The sequence below is a fragment of the Sturnira hondurensis genome, unplaced genomic scaffold (genome assembly GCF_014824575.4).
Source record: "Sturnira hondurensis isolate 20B ecotype Veracruz unplaced genomic scaffold, ASM1482457v3 Scaffold0013063, whole genome shotgun sequence".
Lineage (NCBI taxonomy): Eukaryota > Metazoa > Chordata > Mammalia > Chiroptera > Phyllostomidae > Sturnira > Sturnira hondurensis.
In genome coordinates this window covers 1-20,754 of record NW_028085694.1, presented here as the reverse complement: position 1 = coordinate 20,754, position 20,754 = coordinate 1, and the positions used below count along the sequence as shown (strand labels likewise).

The following is a 20,754-nucleotide window of genomic DNA, read 5'->3' as shown; positions in this document are numbered from 1 at the left end:
GTCAATGTTCTTTTTCTTCTTCATGGTATTTGCTCCAAAACAAAAGCACAAAGGCATGGAGAAAAATAGAACCCAGTTTAATGTTTTGTAGAATTATAGGTATGATTCTAAGAGGAATGGAAATAAATTTATCTCAGTTTTGTGTTAATATCTTCTGTTTTTGACTCTAGAAGTTATTCTCTGAACTGTGGGAGGGAAAGGACTAGGGAAAGAAGAATAGGAGAGAGGTAGGGTGGCCTATAAACAAGAGAGTAATTATCTAGAAGAATTTTGTAGACAGGGAAAATAAAGCATCCACACACAAATTCATTTTGCAACGGAGGCAAGCACTTCTTCTACCATTTTCCCAGAATCCCACCTGTGTCCACAGGCCATGCAGCTGCCATCCAGTAAAGAACTGTACACTGTGTGCACCTTGCAGTCAATTGTCCCGGGTCTTTTGTATTTGCAGCCAGACCACGAGCATGACAACTTGGCAGGAGCGACGATTAACTGCACCCCATGGAATTGATCAACTGTTCACTTCCTTCAGCTTTGCCCTATGTTCACAACACTCTGATTCTATCCCAAGACCAAAGTAAGCTTTTGAGCAACAGAATGGGGCTTAGGATATTTAGAAGTGTGATGTATGTGAGGGGAAAGCAATTCTACTCTGAACAGAACCATCCTGATTTCTCCTCATTATACACTTTCAAGTATCTCTTGATTCAATATGGTTTCAAATACAGGATCCAGTTAAGAATCATACTTATCATTATTACTATAATTAAGCATGAATTGAATCACTCTGTAAAGAAAACATTGCCTTTGCACTTTATTTCAGTCTTTGCAAACTTTATGGCAATAACATGGCAAAATATCATGATTTTCATTTTAATGTAGGGGCAATTGTTCGACATTCTGAAGTTGCTCGTTCAAGGTTTCCTGGTGGAGGGGAGGGGAGCAGGTGAGGAAATGCTGCTCCTTGGATTTTTAGAGTATGTTACATGATGAGGATTCTTCACTGTGTCTCCTCTTCAAATCCTGTATCTCTTTTTGAAGTTTCCTGCTCTGTTCTTGGAATCCCTCCTTGAGAAGCCGTTCATGTTCCTGAAAGGGAAAGCGTAGACTGAACTCACACAATCTAAAACATTTCCCACATTTGCCAAATTATTTCCCCTGTCCATACCTCATCCTTCATGAGTTTTCGAAACTTATTTTTTAAATTTGTGCCTTTCTTAACTTCTATTAAATCACCCTCTTTGGAATTTTCCATGGCTGGCAATAATTTTTCTGGGATTTATTTAGCTACATGAAACTTCTCTTATGGTTTCTAAAACATTAGTGAAGCAGAATCATATTCTTGTCCCTCTTCATCCACATGCAACACAGTGTCTCTGGAAAATCTACCGTGTTTTCCCTTCAACTGTGATGCAGTTAGTGTGGGCTCACAAATATACATCTAAAAAGGGAAGAGAGATGAATTGCAATGGAAAGTTACTACATGATTCAGAATCATGGCAGGTGTTTGATGAGGGCACTTAGTACAACTTTCCAAAACTTGGTGACAAGGTGACAGAAATAAGTTGAAGAGATCAGGGTCTGCACTGGACCATACTTTATTTCTGGGTGAACATCTGGACTCAACAATGACTCAGAATAGAGCCTGGAAAAGAGGAAGATACAGGCAGCCTGGGTATTTAATGACATGATTAATTATTTAGATGGTCAGGGAGTCTTCCCGCTCACAGGGTGCCTGCAGGGATAAAGTTGTACGAGGTATGGCAGAAATGAAATCACTGTGAACTCCACTCAGTAAGGTAGACAGGCTAGGTATTCTTCCACACAATAAGAGTCAGAAATATCAGTTAACTCTCATGAAATTAGAACTTCCTTATTTGAAAATTAGAATATAATAGCACCTACAACATACATGAGGATTTGGTTACAGAATGACTATAAAACCAACATTCAGAGCCGGTCAGTAAATGGCTATTGTTTGTGATTCTAAATATTAATATTAAATATTAACATTAATATTTAATATTAAATTTTAATACCAAATATTTAATACTAAATGTTAATATTAAATATTTAATATTAAATCACTAACAATCACAAATATGATTTAATATTAAATCACTAACACTAAATATTGTTAGTGATTTAATAAAAAGATTCCATGAGATTTTATCCTGCAAGTAAATACCATTAATTAACCAGAGATGATTACAGACAGAAGCAGTAAGAAAATGAAATGTCTACTAGTGTTTGGGCTAGAAAAGCCCTTAATCTGACATAAAGCTCTACCGTCTAAGCCATGTTTTTGGCTCAGTGCTGTGGCAGATAAAATGGTGATGACAGAACAGGATACCTGAAGTTTAAGATTGAGAACCCTCTCATGCTCTGCCTTTAACTGGGCCCTCTCCTCCTCCATCTTGTCAGTCAGTTGTTTCAAATGTTCCTGATGACTCTTTTCTTTCTCTTCCATCATCTGCTGAGTCTTTTTTTGCATTTCCTTCAACATATTTTGTGCTGCTTCTGCAGATTCAGCCTTTGTACGTTCCACTAAGGAAGAAAAATGAGCAGAGAAATGTGAAGATTACATTGTTAGAGCCTTATTTTGCTTTTAATCCCCACCTTTTTTATTCATATGCCATAGAGAAAGCTTTTGTGATAATTTTTGCAATGAGTAACCAAAAGCTGGCCAAAACTAACAGTTAAAAAGATCTGGTGGAACTATGAACTATACTTATTATTCTTTGCTCTACAATAATGTTTCAGGTGGACTAATGTGGCTAATCTGAACATTTCTAGGGCTTTCCACCTATCCAGAGTGTTTGCACCTGTTCTCACCTTCAATCTCCTTTTCCTTCTCTGTGAGTGACTGGTCAGTCTGTAGAATGGCATTAGCCACAGCCTCCTTGGACTCCAAGTATTTCCTCAGTGTCTCTTCTGCCTGGTGATACAGAGGAAGTTAGAATTAAGAAATGGAGACTATGAGTTAGGGCAAAATCCAGCAACACATGTGTTAATTTTATCATGCATATAACAACCCTTGTAGGATTCAAGTAGCAGATCAAACTTAACTGCTCTAAAAGCCAACTTTGGGTTATCTCTCAAACCTATTTCATTCCCTATCACCTCAATTTTAGTAATTTAATTAATAACTCTGGTTTTCTAACTGTTATGGGTTAATAGCATTAACAGTTACAGTCAATATCTCTTTTTTTCACACATCCCACATGCAATCATCAGCTCATGGTTTTTGCTCCGTCTTCACATAAAACTAACCAGAACCCATCACTTGTCACCAGCTCCTCCCATATGCTTTGGTCCAATGCATCATTACTTCTTGTGTGGACGATTGCATTAGCTTCAGAATTGGTCTGCCTACTTTCATTCTTGCTCCCCTACAGGCCATTCTTCTCAGGGTACCTAATGTTTATGCTCTATGACTTAAGAAATATCAGCTCACTGTTATGCACAAAATCTTCTACTCATTTTCTTACTCTTTCCAAATACCATTCAAAGTTTCTTAGTGGCCTCCAAGGTACAAGGTACTACCTTGTCTGGCTTGTGGCCTTTAAACACCCCTTTGACATCGTCTCCTACCACCTCCTCCTTTGCCCAGTTCCCTCCTGCCACATTTCTTGCGATTCCTAGGGTATAAACCAATTTATACTTTGAGTTTTCTGCTTTGAAATTTTGTTCCCCTGGATGCCCATTTGGTTCACTTTCTCACTTCTTTGAAGACTGTGCTGAAACATTACTTCATGACAAAAGCCTTCTTTCTCTAAGAACACGTAAAATAGCATCACATTTCATTTCTCTTCTATACCTATATCCTACTTTCCTTTTTCTTCAGGGCAGTTTTTGACTGTTAGAATCATCCTAATATTATTCTCCCCTTTGTTCCTAGTAACAGAACTAAGTTCACCTGGACAGGTTGTGGACCAGGATAAAACTTTGTATTTTCTGTTCAACATCCCTGGTAGCTCAGTGCCCGTAATGATGAAATTCATTAGCACCGATAGCACTTAAGCAGAGGCCTATGGTGCTTCTTGGAAATCACCTTAAAGAGAGTCAACCCGTTTAACTTCTGTTTTCCCTCTTCCCTCCACCTGTAATGTGGAACTAGTGGATGAAACTCTAGGAGCCAGCTCAGGTCACAAATTGACCATGAAGAGAGAGTCTGTGCTGGGATGCTAGAGCAGAACAAAGGAACAGGCCTGTGAACAAGGTTATCATGGAGTTCCATTACCAACCTGCACCCCCTCTTCATCACTTCTCTTTTTAAAAAACATTTTATTAATTTTTTAGAGAGATAGGAAGGAAGGGAGGGGGAGAAACACGGATGTAAGAGAGAAACATCGATCAGTGGAACCTCACGTGTGCCCTGACCAGGGGTCTAACTGGCAGACCCCGACTTTGCGGAAGGAAGCCCAGCCAGCTGAGCCACACCAGTCAGGGCCTCTTCATCACTTCTTGCACGCAAGAGAGAAACGTTTGTCTTTTCTAAGCCACTTCTTTTAAAATAATATTTACCCAAGCCGCCCTGGCTGGCGTAGCTCAGTGGATTGAGCTCGGGCCTGCGAACCAGACGATCACGGTTCGATTCCCAGTCAGGGCACATGCCTGGGTTGCAGGCTGGTTCCTTGCAGGCTAACTACCAGCAGGGGACGCACAAAAAAGGCAACCATAAGGCCTGGCTGGTGTAGCTCAGTGGATTGAGCGCGGGCCTGCGAACCAGACGATCGCGGTTCGATTCCCAGTCAGGGCACATGCTTGGGTTGCAGGCCAGTTCCGGGCAGGGACCATTTCCCAGCAGGGGATGCATGAGAAGCAACCATACATTGATTTTTCTCTTCCTCTCCTTCCCTTCCCCTCTAAAAATAAATAAATAAATAAATATTTTTTTTAAAAAGGCAACCATACATTGATGTTTCTCTCCCTCTCTCCTTCCCCTCTAAAGATAAATAAATAAATAAAAAATCTTTAAAATAATATTTACCCAAGCCTAATTCTAACTGACACAAACTGAGTACACCAGCATAAAGGGGTAATTAAGAGAACAGCCTGCTATTGAGATTAGCATGCCAGCTGTACCACTCATTACCTATATGTTCTTGGGTGTTCTTTCACTTCTTGTGTCTCAATTTTCTTATTTATAAACTGGGGATAGGAACAACATGTACTTTTTAGGGTTGTTTTGAGAATTGAATGAGTTAAGCCCATCTACTTCCCGAAGCACAACAAGGTCTATATGTGTTAACTGGTACTGTTTTTGTCTGTAAGCTATATAATTTGTTTATTTCTGGTTAGTGCTTTGTGCGAAATTTTTTTTTTAAATTGCCTTAGTCCCAGAAACTTGACGAGACCTGACATATCGTTAGGCCTGAATAGATCACTCTTGGATCACTGGATGACTAAATTAATGAATTAATTATACATTTTTGAGGGCTTCTCCTGTAATTCCCAGGGGGCATATGCACTGGATCCCCTGGCAGTCTCTCTCCTAAATGAGTCAGTGAGTGGATGAGTGAGAGGCAGAGGCAACTGTCCCAATCCCATTCTGGTTATCCCCACTGTAGTTTGAAAGAGTCATCTGAGCAAGTCCTCAGAAATAGTACTCAGTAGGTATTTACCTCTGTCCCCTTTCTGGGAATCTTGTGGTACTCATTCTTCAGCTTCTGTTGCTTCTGAATAAAGAGATGATAGCCTCCTGGTTTAGAAAATGTCCCCTCCTTCACATCTTTGTCCAGAGGACTGAAAATGTCCTGAAGTAAGGCAATGCAACACTCTGATGATGCTTTCGCATTCTGCTTACAAAAGTCATCTCGTTTTGCTAGCAAACATTCCTGTGAAGTGACAAAATAGCACAGATGGTACAGTCAGCCATGAGGAGGATGTTCACCACACATAGACTATGGAGAAATGCTTCTCCTCCAGAGACTGTGGTATATAACCTGGGCCACACCATCACCTTGTGAGGCTCTAGAATGTCTAGAAGAAGGGTGCAGATTGACAAAAACTACATCTATCTTTCTGGCTGTGATTATCTGAAGCTCTTTTCTCTACTTTTCCTGCTACGGAGAATGATTCCAAAGCACAGACAGTGTCCCATGGGAAACTCCTCCTTTGAAGTCCAATTTCAGAAGAGCTTGGAGTACAACCTGTGGAGTTAGGAAGGCCTAGGTGGATGTACCCCTTTGTGTTCCTGGGGCCACCCCTTTGTGGATTTGTGACACCCAACCTCTGTGAATTGAGGTCTTCTTATTGGTAAAACAGGGGAAATTATATCCATTTCATAGATTTTATGTCAGGATTAGATGGAGTGGTATAAAGTATCAACCTCAGTGACTTTTCTACAACTGCTCAGTAAACCGTCAATGATTATTGATACAACACTTTGGATGAGAATATTTTTGCAGATTTTCTCAATCCAAGGCTAAGGAAGATAATGAAGATTGTATCCCAGGTATTTTGAGTATTGAGAAAACCTAACAAAAATATAGAGTCTGGCAGAAGTAAGGCCTGCTTAAGTGTGATTGGTAGGGTATTAATATGGCTGTGATAATTTATAGTTTTAATTTAAACACTTCACCTAAAATGTCAAATGGTGTGCTTGACTGTAATATTGTTATGTTACAGAGTTACATGCTTATGATTTTGTAATAAAAAGGTGGTATTATTTTTTGCTGGATCTTATTTATTTACCTATGTTAAGTCATTCAGGAGAACTTACATATCAAACTTTTACATTAGTCCAGAAGGATGTCCATTGTCTGCTGACCTTGACTATCTAATTTCATCAGAACCTTTAAGTGCAGGGAGGTGACGTTTGTAAAATCCTGCCTTGCAAGCCAAGGAAGGGATTTTGACTTGTCCAGTGATGGTCAGACAACAACCCTCCCCTAATTCGTAAAGACACAGACTTAGAAACATTCTCAAACAGCATTCTTATGATTGGTTTGACTTTCTTGGTTTTCTAAAAAATTCTACCAGTGCTTTACAATAAAGACAAAGCATTTTTAGTGTTTTCACAAAGAATCATATCCTATCAGGTTATTTACAGGCAACATGAAAGTGTTGTGCCTCTGATTCACTTTAAAAGGAAAATAAATTTAAATTATCTTATATAAATACAGTTTTACAATTTACTTATTTACTTCAAATATGGCATCCAGAAAGGGACTACAGAAGAGAGTAACTGTAATAAACATAGTTGGTTGTGGTGCCACGGTCTGTAGGGCTGAGGCTAGGAGTATTCATTCTATTTTTTAGTAATGATTGCAAATGAATATGCATTCACTGAGTGCTTCTGTCTTTGGATCTAGGAAGAACTACTCACATCCAGAAAAGCCCAGGTTTTTCTGCCTCTTGTTATCTAGAATAGCACACATACCGCTAATTTCTTCTGGAACTTTTGGTCCACATCCTTGAAGGAACTGTTCATGAAAACTTCGATGGCCTCTTTCTCAGTGGCCCTGTGCAGGTCCAGCAGCTCCTGGAGGGTTTCCGTGGGCAGCTTCACCTTCTGGGCCATCTGCTGGTCATAGTGGGCAATGGCCTTTTTCACTGCAGCTGAGTTCTCTATCTCAGCCAAGGCCAGGACTGCGTTTTCCATGCAGGGCAGATCCCCACTGCTGATGGCATTGACGTAGGTCAGCACCAGGTTCTCCAGGCCTGCAAAAGAGAATTTAACAAAATAGCAATTATCAGTTGGTGGAAGAGAGGAACAAACCATCAACTGTTTAGTCCTGAGAATATGAATTTAATTATTTATTTTTTTAGAATCAAGGGCTAGAACATTTGTAATGCTTTTCTAATACCACAAACAATAGTTTAGGAATTTTCTGAGGGAGAGTAGTGATGGAATATTTTGATTATCTCTAGAGAAGTTTACATTTCTCTTTCTCTTTTCCTCCTCCAAAAGAAAGATGGTGCAGTGAGTGGATCAGAAAAGGATATTTTGTAGTTAAGATATTAGGTCTTGATCTTTTCTCAACCATTCTACATCTCCCTTTATTCTGCCTTCTTTTTTCCTTCTTTAGTTCTAATTTTTGAAAAAGGCGAAGGAGAAAACTTAGCTTGCTTATGTGTGCAAGTGTGTGAGTGTGAGTGTGTGTGTGTATCTGCTATAGGCCACTAGTCCTGTTTGGCCTAGATACGGAATCTTCCTAGATACTGCCTTATCTGAGCTACTTGCAGAGTGACCGACTCATCCAGGTTTGTGCAGAGTTTTGCTGGTTTTGGCATAGAACATCTTACATCCCAGGAAATCCCAGCCTTGGGAAAATGGAGTGGTTGGTTACCCAACAAGCAACAGTTCTTTAGGACTCGATCCTGGGCCTTCCCTTCTGTTTCTACAGTTTTAAATAATATCTATATGGATACTAGTGAACTGTATTTTCTGCTTTGACTTGATGTTTAAGCTTTATATTTGTATATTTGAATATCTGCATGTTACGTCTTCTTTTACACATCAGAGTAAAACTAATATTAAATAATCTAAATCTAAATAACTTCATCTACTCTGAAAAACTACTTTTCCTTCAGATATCCCTCACAGTAATTGACACCCATTCAAGCAGTTGCTTAATTTCAGAACCCTGGAGTCCTTCTAATTCCCTGCTTACATCCATCATTGTGCCTTATGGATTTAACGTTCAAAAGATGTGGGGATCCTGTCCATTTTGACCATTTATCATAATCTTAGCCTAACAAAATCCCCCTTTATTACTAAAACCTGGTAAATATTGTCTATCTTCTCATTGTCTTCTTTATATCCCTCCATCACATCTACAAAACATGCGGGAAGATCATTTTAAATATAAATGGGATAACTTTACTTCTCTGTCTAAAATTCTTCAAGACTGTCCCATTGAATTTAAACTCTATTCTCCTTAAAGTCATCTGTGATCCTTTCAAGTACTGGCCCCTATGTACTTCTCCAGTTGTGATCCCACTCTTGCGCTTTCTACTGCTATTTAACACGCCCTCTTTCTTTTCCTTTGTTGAAATTACAGAGTTACTTCCTGTCTCAGACCTTTCCGCATGATACCGTCTTTGTCTGCAAAGCATTCTCTCTAGTCTCCTGCTTGATGCACTCTCAGTAAGTGATCATCTTTCATGTCACTTTCAGAGACAAACATTCTCTGTCTTTGACTCCAAATTATCTCCTACGTGCATACACTCCTTAATTTCTCATAGCAGCCTACTATTTCAATTTATTGTGCTTTTCACTATTTATCATCATAATTTTAAAAATTTAAGTACCTTCACTCCTGTGGTGCTGAAACAAGGATAGAAATAAAATATTTTCTATCTACCATTATACCCAGTCATTGGTGCGTTTCACGAGTTTCTTCTAGTCAATTTCCCTGTTCCTGAATTGCTGAATAAGGGGCTGGTGCCAAGGTCAGCAGCATTGGGGTATTTGCCTTCTCTAGACTTTGTCAATCTATATAGATCTATTAGGAGAATCTTTCATAAATAGGGAGCTGATAATTTGTGGGGAAATTACTGCAAAAAAGGGACTCAAGTTTTCCTCTATTAATCTTGCTCATATAAATATTAGATAACACCAGAAATAGTTTTACTTGTCACATAAAGTTCACAATGTGATCCTCGTGGTATGTTTTCCTGAGCATCATTAGACTATGTGTTTGTCGTAAGTACACTTATATCTCCCTCTTTTCTTTTCTTCAATGGACAGAAGGAAAGTTCAGGTAAGAAGTGGGGAGTGAGAAGAACTCACGAGGCCCAGTGACTATGATGCCGCCTGTGAGAGTCTTGGCTTCAGAATATTTGAAGATGTAGGAGCAGAATTCCACTACTTGTTCTCTGAAGTCAGAGTCCAGGTCTTCCTCCTGTAGCTGCTCCAGGTGGACAAGATACTTCCTTCGAGCAGGACGATCAAAGATGAAGCACTTCTTCTTTGGAAAGAATTTTCGGATGCACAACCGAGGCTCATTAAAGCTTTTAGTTTTTTTATCGGTACCTAGAGAAGTGAAAATTAGAAATAGTACAACATTACACTAACTGTCTCAAATATATGATACTTCAACTTCATAATGTGCACAAATCCTATGGAAAGAGACAAAAATAAACTCATGATGGATCAGGAATTTTTAAGAAATTGAAGAGTAGAGAAAATTTCTTTCTCCGAGAAAGATATCTTAAATTAGATCCATCAGTTCAGCCAAGGAATGTTTTCATTCCTATCCTATAATAGAACAGTCAGAATCACAGTTACAAAATTATAATTTTAACATCTACACACAAGTGGTCATTTAAATATTGTTTTCTCTTTATTTGTCACCCAATGGTAAGTCCCAATCACCTTTCTTTAGTTTCAGGGACAACTCCAAATACTCATCAGGAGTGATGGGTTCTCCATTGACTTCTAGCTCCAGGGAGAAATCTCTCAGCGTCCACACAAAGGCTGGAAAGAAGCTCACAAAGTCGGCTGAGTCTTCAACTCCGCCATTAACAGGTGAGGGTTTTGCCCTGATTCGTTCAGTCAGCTCTGTTACATAACTGAGATGCTAACATAGGAAAACTGCAGAAAAGAAGAGCACTTTTTATGTAGTACTTTCTCCCAAAGCTCAGCTGAAATTTTTTTTCTCTTAATTAGCTCAATCATTCATTTTTTGTTCATTCCACAAATATCTATTAAGCACCTACTATGAACCAGGCACTGTTCTAGGGACTAAGAATACTGCAGTAAATGAGATAATACTGGTATCATAAAGTTTACATTCTAGTCAGAGAGACAGATAAATATGTAAACAAAAATATAATAAAATTTGAGATATTAATAATAATGATCTCAAAGAAAAGTGAACCATGCTGAAGGTTAGAGAATAACTATGTCTGCATGTGGTGCTGGTTAGTGTGGTTGTTCAGCTGAATTCTCTCTGAGGTTGTCTGAGCAGAGATCTGAATGAATTGTAGGAGTCAACTCTGCACAAATCCAATGTAGGAACATTTTAGAAGGAGAAAATAGCACTTGCAAACACTTAGACATAAAATTACTAAGTGTGTCTGATAAATAGCAAGCAGGCCAGTGTGGCTAGGGCCAAAGTCCTAGAATAGATAGGGTCCAGACCATGTAAGCTACAGAAAGAGTTTGAATTTTGACCTAAATTTAATGGGAAGCTATTGGGAAGTTTTAAGCTCAGGGGTGATATGACCTGATACTGGTTTTTAAGAGATCATTCTGGTTGGTGTTGCATCTGTGAGGGGCAGGAGTGTAAGCAGAGAGAGGGGTTAGGTAGTTAAGGAGGTAACACAGATGAGAGAAGATGGAAGCTTCAGCTACAATTATGGTGCAGGAAGTGGTGAGAATTGGTCAGCATGGGCCAATACCTATGACAGTGCAGCTGACAAAACTCTCCAACTAGTAGTTTCTAAGATATGAGGAAAGAAGTCATCCAGGATGAATTCGAAGTGTTTGATTGAAGGACCTGTGTAAATGCTGCGGGAATTTACTGTGATAGTGAAGCAGTGCTATTGAACAGAAAAATTAAAAGTTCTGCTCATTTTACTTGCTGTTTGAGATGTCTCTTACCCTCCAAATGAAGAAACTGTGTGAGTGTCTACATACACAAGATTGTACCTGAGAACAGCAGTCATGATTGCACATACAACTGCTGTGGTAATCCACATACAGATGCTACTAAAAGCCTTCAGTCTGGTTGAGATCACTTAAGGATTGACAATAGAGGAAGACTAGAACATGGCCAAGAATTAAATAGCAATAATATTTAGAAACCAAGAACATGGAACAATTAGGAAAGTGGAATATTAAGATGCATTGACATTCTAGACACTAAAAGAACCAACTGTTTCAGAAAAGAGGAAAACATCAACTATCAAATGCTATCGTGAAGTCAAAGAGTATGAGAAGTATCCATTAGATGGAAGACCATGAAGGTAAATCTTTACAAACGCTAATGTATGACAATGGTTGAAGGTAAGTTATAGAAATGTTGAAGTCGTTGATAATGACCAAAACTAGGAATGAAGGAGAGTACAGGGTAAGGTATGAGAAGGTGATGAAACGGAGAGATCAGAGTGCTAAAAGGATGTGTGTTGGTTGTTAACATTTCTAAAAATACAGTGAACTAAGAGCTAGAAGTTTTAACATAGGAAGGGTTTGTTCACAGGGAGGTTGGTTTGTTCACAGGGAGGTTGGTGGATGACTGCAACAACGAGGGATGCTGTCGTTCAGTGCATGTCATTCAAAGGACTTTCTCTTTTTAATGGGAGAAGAATGGGGAAGTATCTGGAAGCTGTCATAAGGAGCAAGGAGGTTACCTAAATTTTCTGGGACTTAGGCAAGGAGACTTATAGGAGAAAAAAAATCACCACTAAAATCACTGAAGAGGCCTGTTGGGGAAACAATGTCCACAAAGTATAGACAGAACTCAGTTAGAAGGAAATATTTGGAGGAGATGATAAGGATATAGAGATTTGCTGAATGAGAGCATGAATTTTAGAGGATGTTGAGGGTTAGGCAAGGGAGGGGAGATTAACTCAGATGGGGGATATACAGAGCCTTGTGCAGCTAAGTGTCTAGGATAATGTCTAATGGTAATCTCATTCTACTGAGGGACACAGATGATAAACAAGTAAACAAAAATAATATCTGAGACACAAGAAAGGCATGGCTTTCTGGGGCTGGTTGAACTGAATTTGGATATTGAGCATAATGAGATTCATTAAGGAGGGCACTTATAAATTCTTCTGCCGTTGCCCACCACTCTACCTGGTGAAAACACGGAGCTGTGACTTTCTGGATTTAAGTTTTTCTGGACCACAAAAAGGATACTGCAGCTGGTCCATGGCCATTTGGTTGATGGTTCCCATGCTGTTGTAGACAAAGGTGCTGCTCAGGAGGATGGCCAAGGCAAAGATCCAGGAGTCATTCTGGTTGTCTCCCTAAACATCATTGTAGAGCCACACAAAATAGACAGTAAAAGCGCCATGCTTTCAATTCAGGTAGATAGAGTCTGAACCACCTCTGTTTCTCTTTATCTGTGGAAACTTAGGTTAGTCATTTCCCAATGCAAATTTTTCTCATCTATACGATGAATTTATGAACATTAAATTCAGAGTGTCATGAAATTTAGAGAAGGCAATGCATATAAGTGCGTAGGAGAGTGATAGTAATAAGTATTATGATCACTTAGTACGTTTCAAACAGGCCTCCTGAAGTTAGACTGTGATCCTATTACATTTGTAAGGAACTTACATACAATGGTAAGGAACTTCTCAGCAGTTAACATGTGCTCCTTTGATAAGAGTTTTATAGGTCTAGGATTTGTGAGAGTGATAATGCATAACCCTTTCTGAACAAGGACATTGACATCAAATCTTATCCTTTGCTTCTCTCGTAAATAGCACAGCTGTGGATAAGACCATATTTACCAGCTTTCAGGATTCCCATTGTGAAAAGTCAGACAAGTTTATAAAGTATCTAGTCAGGTTTAAAGGCATCTTCACAGCTTCACCAAAACATTTTTTCTATGATATTAAAGAAAAATAACTTAAACTGTCATCGGCCATTATTTACAGGTTGTATAACCCATCAACAGACCTAGTGTCCACTCTCAATGCTCATGGATGGAATGTGGCCAGGTGAAGCTCAGTGTTTAAAGCATGCGACGACTCTTCAATGAGCTTGTTAGTGTCATAATTTATGTTCACTTTCCTTACATAAATCTTACTTTGGTTGGATTCAGACTGGATTCAAGGTCAGATGTTTACCACTACTAAGTAAATGAAAGGTATAATATGTTGATATGATATGCTGGAAGCCTACATCAAGGAGTGGGGGAGGAGGTAAAAGGGGGCTAGTGACCTAACATAAATAAGACTTAAAAATTCATGTTTTACCTTCTCTACATCTCCCAGGCCCTCGGTGTCCAGCAGAACGAGGGTGTGGTCTGCCTTCTCAGGATGAGGCACACACCACATCCAGATTCCCTTGGTGTGAGACTGCACCGTGGAGCCCAGAGAGAAGCCTGCCAAGGGGGAGAGGAGGTAACAGGACTTGGATTTCTAATATTGAATGGTTGTGGACATGGAGATCAAAGTTAATGAAATCAAAAGTTAAAAAGATAAATGAAACCACAATCAATGTTAACCTTAATTATAACCAGAAAAAGGGGTTAGAGTATCCAATACAAAGTGAAACATTTATTTTACTTTAAAGATTAATGAAAGCTTTAAAAGGGATGACAAAAACAAAACATAAATTTCCAACAAAACACCACAAAAAGAAAAATAAAGAACAGTGCAAGCTTGTTATTAATACCCAAACATTTTAGTCATTGTTTTATACTTTATTATTATGTATGTTGATTATATTTATCACGACCTTATTCTTCCCAGAAAGACACATTATAGTTTAAAAGAGGAAATGAAGGGGAAATGAGAAGAGTGAGGTGACTCAGATCCTCTGGAACGGAGTAAATGTAGGGAGCTCACCAGGAAAATATTGAAAAGTTAGTTTTCGATATTTCTTTCCCTCTCTAACTCTCTCTCCTCACATCTCTGTAGGCACGCTCACCCTTGCTCTTCCCAGCCAGCTTGTTCATCAGGTAGGATTTGCCTGTGCGGTAGAGGCCCACAATGGCCACCACGACAAGAGGCTGGGTGATGGCAGACAGGATCTTCAAAGCTTCCGGATTGACTGCTAGTGTCCCGTTAGTGTTCTCAATGAGGCACACGGGGCCTGGCATGTGGGTCTCTGAGGCCATGTCCAGGGTGCAGTTGTGTCTGCAAGAGAGGAAACAGAATAGATAACAATTTCTAGTCAAAAGCTGAGTAAGAACTTGCAAATGAACTGAAACTATATTTTCTGTCTTTGATCTTTGTTCCCTATGTGTTTTTAAAAATCCTCTGGCCCATTTAAAGTTGCCCTATAGATTAGTCTACTGGTTCTCTTTACAAATAAATACATTTTGAAACAATTTGTATGTACAACAGGTTTGAATAGTTTTCATATACAACTTCCACAGCATCTGTAATGTAAATGCTTTATACAAAACTTCATGTTGCTACGATACTGTTAACTAACGTGCATACTTTTTTCACATTTCACCATTTTTGCCACTGATGTCTTTTTTTTTTTTAGTTTTTTTAAAAGATTTTATTTGTTTATCTTTAGAGAGGAAGGGAAGGAGAGAAGTAGCAATGTATGGTTGCCTCTCGTGAGTCCCCTGCTGGGAACTGGCCTGCAACCCAGGCATGTGCCCTGACTGGGAATGGACCCGCGATCATGTGGTTCGCAGGCCTGCACTCAATCCACGGAGCTACACCAGCCAGGGCGCCACTGATGTCTTTTTCTGATCCACAGCCCAATCCAGGATCTCATCGCTGTCATTGTTTCCTTAGCCTTCTGTCATTTTCGATAGGTCCTCATTTTTTATTTTGTCTTTCATAACCTTGATATTTTAGGAGAGAACTGGCCTTTTAGTTTGTAGAATATCCCTCAGTTTGGGGACTTTTTTGGCAGTTCCTCATAATTATATTGAGGTCATACCTTTTCAGTAATGCCATCCAAATGGGGTTCTGCCAGGCTCAGTGCATTGCATCATGGGATTCATGATGTCAGTATGACACTGGCACTTTGATGTTAACTCTAATCACTTACTCCAGGTTGTGTCTGCCAGGTTTTTCTATTGTAAAGTTCCTACTCACCTCTTTGTGATTACAAAGTACCATTTGGGAAGATATTTTTGAGACTGTGAAATTATATTCTCACCATACTTTCCTGTCATTTTCAATGCTAATTTTAGCATCCACTGACAATGATTCTTGCCCTTAGTAGTTTATTACCGTAGTGTTTGCCTATGGTTCATTTTGTATTCTCACCATTCCTTCAACATTTATTAATTTGAGTTCTACTATAAAGAGGAACTGTCCTTTCTCCTCACTTTATTTATTTAGTCATTCAATTATTTAGTTGTATCTGTATAAATTCATAGTTATTTACTTTATTCTATGGATTTAAATACTTTACTGTCATTATTTATTTTGTTGCTTAATTTGCTCCATAAATTTTATTGATACTTTTTAAGGCTGGCTCCCATGTCCTTTTGGCATGAACCCACTGTATTCTGATCATTTCCTTCTTTCTGGGCCCACAAGGTATCCTACCTAGTATTGTCTCTGATTTAGTACTTAGATGTCAAGATGTCATACTAGGTGTATACATCATTTTTAGGCTTCTCAAGGGCAAGGTTAAAATATGGTGTATATATGTATGTATGTATATATACTAACACAGGTATACAAACATCTGTTTCTTCATCTATCCATTTTTATACACAACTTTGACTTCCTGTTTATATTTCTAATTCTAATCTAACACAACACAATTTATTCAAGCTTTTCTCCTTTTTTTTTTTTACTCCTTTCTCTTACTATGAGAGCTCTGGTTCTCAATATCTGTAATAAATTTCATTATTTACTCCATTCTAGTATACATGAAAAGAAATTTCTAAATTCTAAATTCATACTTCTGTGACAAATAAATCTACTAACTAGAGTACATTATTAGTATGCAGTTCTTTGTGTCTTTAACCTTATGTATACAGTCAGAACACTGTATTCAAAAATTTCTTCACTTGTAATGCAGCCAGGTTCATTTGTTACTGTTTGTTTTTCATTTCAGCACCCCCAACATCTTGGCTGATTTTAAATGTGTATTTACTCTTTGAGTGTGTGAAACATTACATGTTTCTAAGAGTCAGAAATTTCCAAAAAAGTGTACTCAGAGAAATATCACTTCTCCTTCATTTAGTACACCATCCTCATTTTTACCATTCTTTCTATTTTTATCCCCCCTTTATTCCTCCCCCATAGTCCCCGATCCCATTAATTTCTTGTTTGTACTTCCTAGATGTCTTTTTCACAAATGAACAAATGCATGTCTGTTACCTGATGCACATTTTCTGACATGAAAGATCAAATGGTGTAGATATTTGGAAATCACCCCACGTCACTTCATAGAAAGCTTTCTCATTCTCTATGACACTCCTACTCCGCTATGCCTATAGGCCACAGTTTACTCAACCAATCTCCTATGTAAGGGCATTTAAATTGCTTCCAAAATGTTTTAAAATTACAGGCAGTGCTGCAATGAATAACTCTGCTAACCTGTTTATATTTTATTTTGCATTTTAGCTCTTTCTTCAATAGAGACTCCTAGAGGTGGGATTGTTGCATCCAAAGTAAGAACACACCCTTTTGTTATATGTTGCCAAATTCCTTTCTGGAAGGGTGCACCAGATTGCCTTCCCACCAGCTCTTCTTGTACCTCATTTTCCAGAAAATGGAGATTTTTATCATGCCTCTTATCTTCTGACTTTCTTACAAAACTTCCTTTCAAAGCTTTTTACTTTCACATTTAGATGTTTAAATGGAATGAATGGGGGATTTCTGAGCCCCTGTATGGAGCATCTGGATAAATTTGTGTAAAGCATATGCCTGTGCCTTGAAACACAGATAGTGCCCTAACCCAGGCTTACCTGCTCTTTCTCCCAGGGCTGTTCCTGGGCAGCGTCTGGGTCCAATGGAGGGACTCAGACTCCCCAGCGGCTCCCTGCTCCCACTGTGCTGGAGGCCCCGCAGCTGCCCCAGCTCGTTCTGGTTACCCACTCACTGGTTCTTCATCTTTGCTTTGCATCTGCCTTTACACTTTTTTCACCCAAGACTTGATATCTTAGACCTCACCCTTATTCTGTCGATTTTTTTACTCAGTTTTGTTATAGACTCTGACTCCCTTTGTTTTCAGGTTGATTCTTCCCTGTTTCCACCTATCTGTTTGCATAACGCTTTTAATTATTTTAGGGAACAAAGCTACAATTATGAAACATTACTTTATAAATCAAAGTTTGTTTTTTCTCTAAACTCTGCTCTACATAATTTATTCAAACAATTATAGACATGACCAGAGCTTGATTATTTGATAATTTTAATAATTTTATAAAATTAAAAGGAGCGAAAAGTCCTATTTTAAAGTTGGTTACCTCTGATTTACTCTTGCGGAAGGCTCACATCTATTAGAATGCCAGTCTTGACTGCTCTCTGGCTTCCTATCTCTCCAGGGGAAGATGCAAAGAAAGGCTTTTTAAAAATGAAATATAGTTAATATACAACATTATATTAGTTTTTCATATGATTAGGACCCATTTTCTCTTACAACGATAGCCCACAGGGACTGCCGACAAGCGGATGTTCTGTCAGATTTTATAATGTGAGACATAATTCCATTAAATGAGAATCACTCAATAACTGCCTCAGAAAAATAGTGGCTGTACAAAGATTTTGTCAGCTTCTGAATTACAAAAACTTGTTACTTCTTTTTGCAGACTCCAAGTTGCCCAACTCTTACTTACCTGGCATATAAAAGTTTATAATAAAGAATGAAATGGAGTCTGAGCTTTAGTAAGTGGGTTTTAGCAGAGATAAATGTAATTTCAGTGTCAAAAAAGAGATAATCTCAGAGCACTCCTGACTCGATGTGGGCGCTCCCTCTGCTGGAACCTCACTGAACACAGAGCTGGAGCGGCGGTGCCCTGAGCAGACACCCTGCTGCCTGCCAGGGTCAGGATTCCAGCTGCAGCCTGTCGCTGGAGTGGTTCTTTCAGACACATTGACGGACCCTTGCAAATCTCTTCCCACCCTGCCTCACTCTTACCAGGAGAAGAGATCCTTTGGAGCTGAGAAGACAGAAGCTTCAATGAGAAAGTTATAAGTGCCTCGCCTCTTCTCTTTTCTTCTGAGTTTTACTGTACTGGTTTCTCTCACTTTTCTCTCTCACTGGCAATTTGTCCTTTTAATTTTACCCCTTCGATATCCTAGAGCTTTCTGCTCTTCCTTCAGAGACCTAGTGGCTACAAACCCAAACTATCAAATCTCAGCAATTAAATAGATGAAAATGAAACTGAAAATGCTGAGACGAGATCAGTCAGCCACTCAGGAAAACATCTGCTGAGAGCTTGGCCAGTGAGAGGGTTTGATATGATGTGTCAACTGGAATCCACAAAGTTTATCACTAGAGACTACCTGCAATACAAATAAAAGGCCCATTGGAAAAATTAATATAGAATTGACCATTGAACAACATTGGTTTGAACTGTGTGATTCCCCTTAGGTGCAAATGTTTATATTTATAATACAAATATGAATAAAAATAATCTTTACCTTAAATAATACCGAGTCTTCATTTGAAGAAAAAGTTACATATAGTGTACTGAGAGAATTGAAATCAGCGAGTGAACTAAACAAATTGTAATACTAAAGCTTTGTTAGATGCTGGTTTAAAACATTATCTAATGTCATTCGCCTATATAGGAAATAGCGGGCCAGGGGTGATCACTTAAAACCATTATAGGCAGAAATGATGATCTTTTAGATGAGTAGACCTGGGTGAATCAGCTATCCTTAGGAAAAACAAGAAAATGACTCCTTGCTTACACCGTGCACAAATAGCAATTCTGGAAGGATTGTAGAATTAAATATAAAAAGCAAAACCATAAAACCTTTGGAAAATAACTTGGAAGAATGTTTTTAAGTATTTGAAAATAGGAAAAAAATTGTTAGGACACAAAATGTACTAAACACAATTGTAAAGACCAACAAATTGACTATATTAAGATATTTTTTTTATCACAAGACACCATTAATAAAGAAAAGGGCAAGCTATATATGTGAGAAAGCATAAAAAGACAAATGACCCATATACAGAAAATATAAATAACTTCCACAAAGACAGAACACTCAGTGGAAAAATGGGTATGAACTTAGGCCCTTAGGAAAGAATATATCTGAATGGCCATAAACACTAGAAAAGGATCTAACATGGATCAGGAAAGAAATGCGAGTGAACACCACTCTGATATTGTAGTGCTCACCTACTAAAATGGCTTAAATTAGCAATACTGCTAGTCCCAAATGTTGATATCTTACCTACTCAGGGTTGTGTTCATTTTGTGATATTTCATCTACTGCTTATATTTGATTTAAGCAATTTTTTACTCATATTGCACATATATTATTTTCAAAAAATTAGTCTTATTGGAGCAGTCTTTGCACTAATAAAAAGGCCATCTGGGCTATAATCATGCATGTGTTCTCCCCAATAGAACGAAAAACACAGTGAACATGCCTTGCACTGCTTCTTCTCCGAAGCCGTGGACAGCTGATGATATTTTGAGCCCTTTGTGAAATAATTAGGAAATTGAAAGTCTGATCCAAAATGACTCACACTTCCAGAAAGTGTAGACTCATGTTCTGAAATAGCCAGTGAGTGTGTGGATAGAGTTCAGGGTTATTTTAAACCTAATTGGAGAGAAATTGGACAAAGATGCACCAATTCTTCCTGTCTCTTTGCCTTCTCCAGTTTAGTCTGTCTGATTAATATTCGGTCAGTGATAAAGTCTATAGTTCATTCCCATCTTTTTCATGAATGTAAAATTCTGTTCAATTTGAAACTTCACTTTCTGTTAGTAGGAAATCAAAAGTGAGAGTAAGGCACGGCTACTTTGAAATAGGGTTCATACTGAGAAATCAGGTGCTTCTTTTTCTGACCAATGAAGTCTATTGTTTATTTTAGCCAACAAAAAATAATTCCAGGAACATTTGGATCTTCCTGTGAATTGTGTAAAATGCAAAGGTAAATAAAAGTGAATTTTTTATGCTTTTTTTCCTTTTTTTTATTTAATTATTTTTCAAGTACAGTTTTCTGTCTAT

The 20,754-nt window shown here is 38.4% G+C and overlaps 1 protein-coding gene across 2 annotated transcripts; it reads right to left on the bottom strand.

Annotated features, from left to right (window-relative positions):
• Positions 1-790: 790 nt before the first annotated feature.
• LOC118997330 (guanylate-binding protein 2-like) lies at positions 791-18,941 on the bottom strand. Of its 2 annotated transcripts, none has more exons than XM_037060905.1 (11): positions 18,701-18,941; positions 14,564-14,772; positions 13,888-14,015; positions 12,821-12,930; positions 10,328-10,524; positions 9,743-9,985; positions 7,388-7,668; positions 5,628-5,840; positions 2,836-2,938; positions 2,354-2,547; positions 791-1,089 (listed from the first exon to the last, which is right to left on the bottom strand). In XM_037060905.1, exons 2-11 carry the CDS (start codon positions 14,751-14,753, stop codon positions 973-975), a joined length of 1,776 nt encoding a protein of 591 aa, XP_036916800.1. In that variant the 5' UTR covers positions 14,754-14,772; positions 18,701-18,941; the 3' UTR covers positions 791-972. The 2 variants fall into 2 exon arrangements, with proteins under 2 accessions (XP_036916800.1, XP_036916801.1); XM_037060906.1 differs by lacking the exon at positions 18,701-18,941 and adding an exon at positions 17,529-17,802.
• Between the last annotated feature and the right edge of the window lie 1,813 nt (positions 18,942-20,754).

Coding starts and splice junctions, on each gene's coding strand:
- LOC118997330 (XM_037060905.1), bottom strand. CDS start 14,753: ATGGCCTCAGAGACCCACATGCCAGGCCCCGTGTGCCTCATTGAGAAC. Junction 14,016..14,563: donor GCTGGCTGGGAAGAGCAAGG/GTGAGCGTGCCT, acceptor CCCCCTTGGCAG/GCTTCTCTCTGGGCTCCACG. Junction 2,548..2,835: donor GAAGGAAAAGGAGATTGAAG/GTGAGAACAGGT, acceptor TTTCTTCCTTAG/TGGAACGTACAAAGGCTGAA.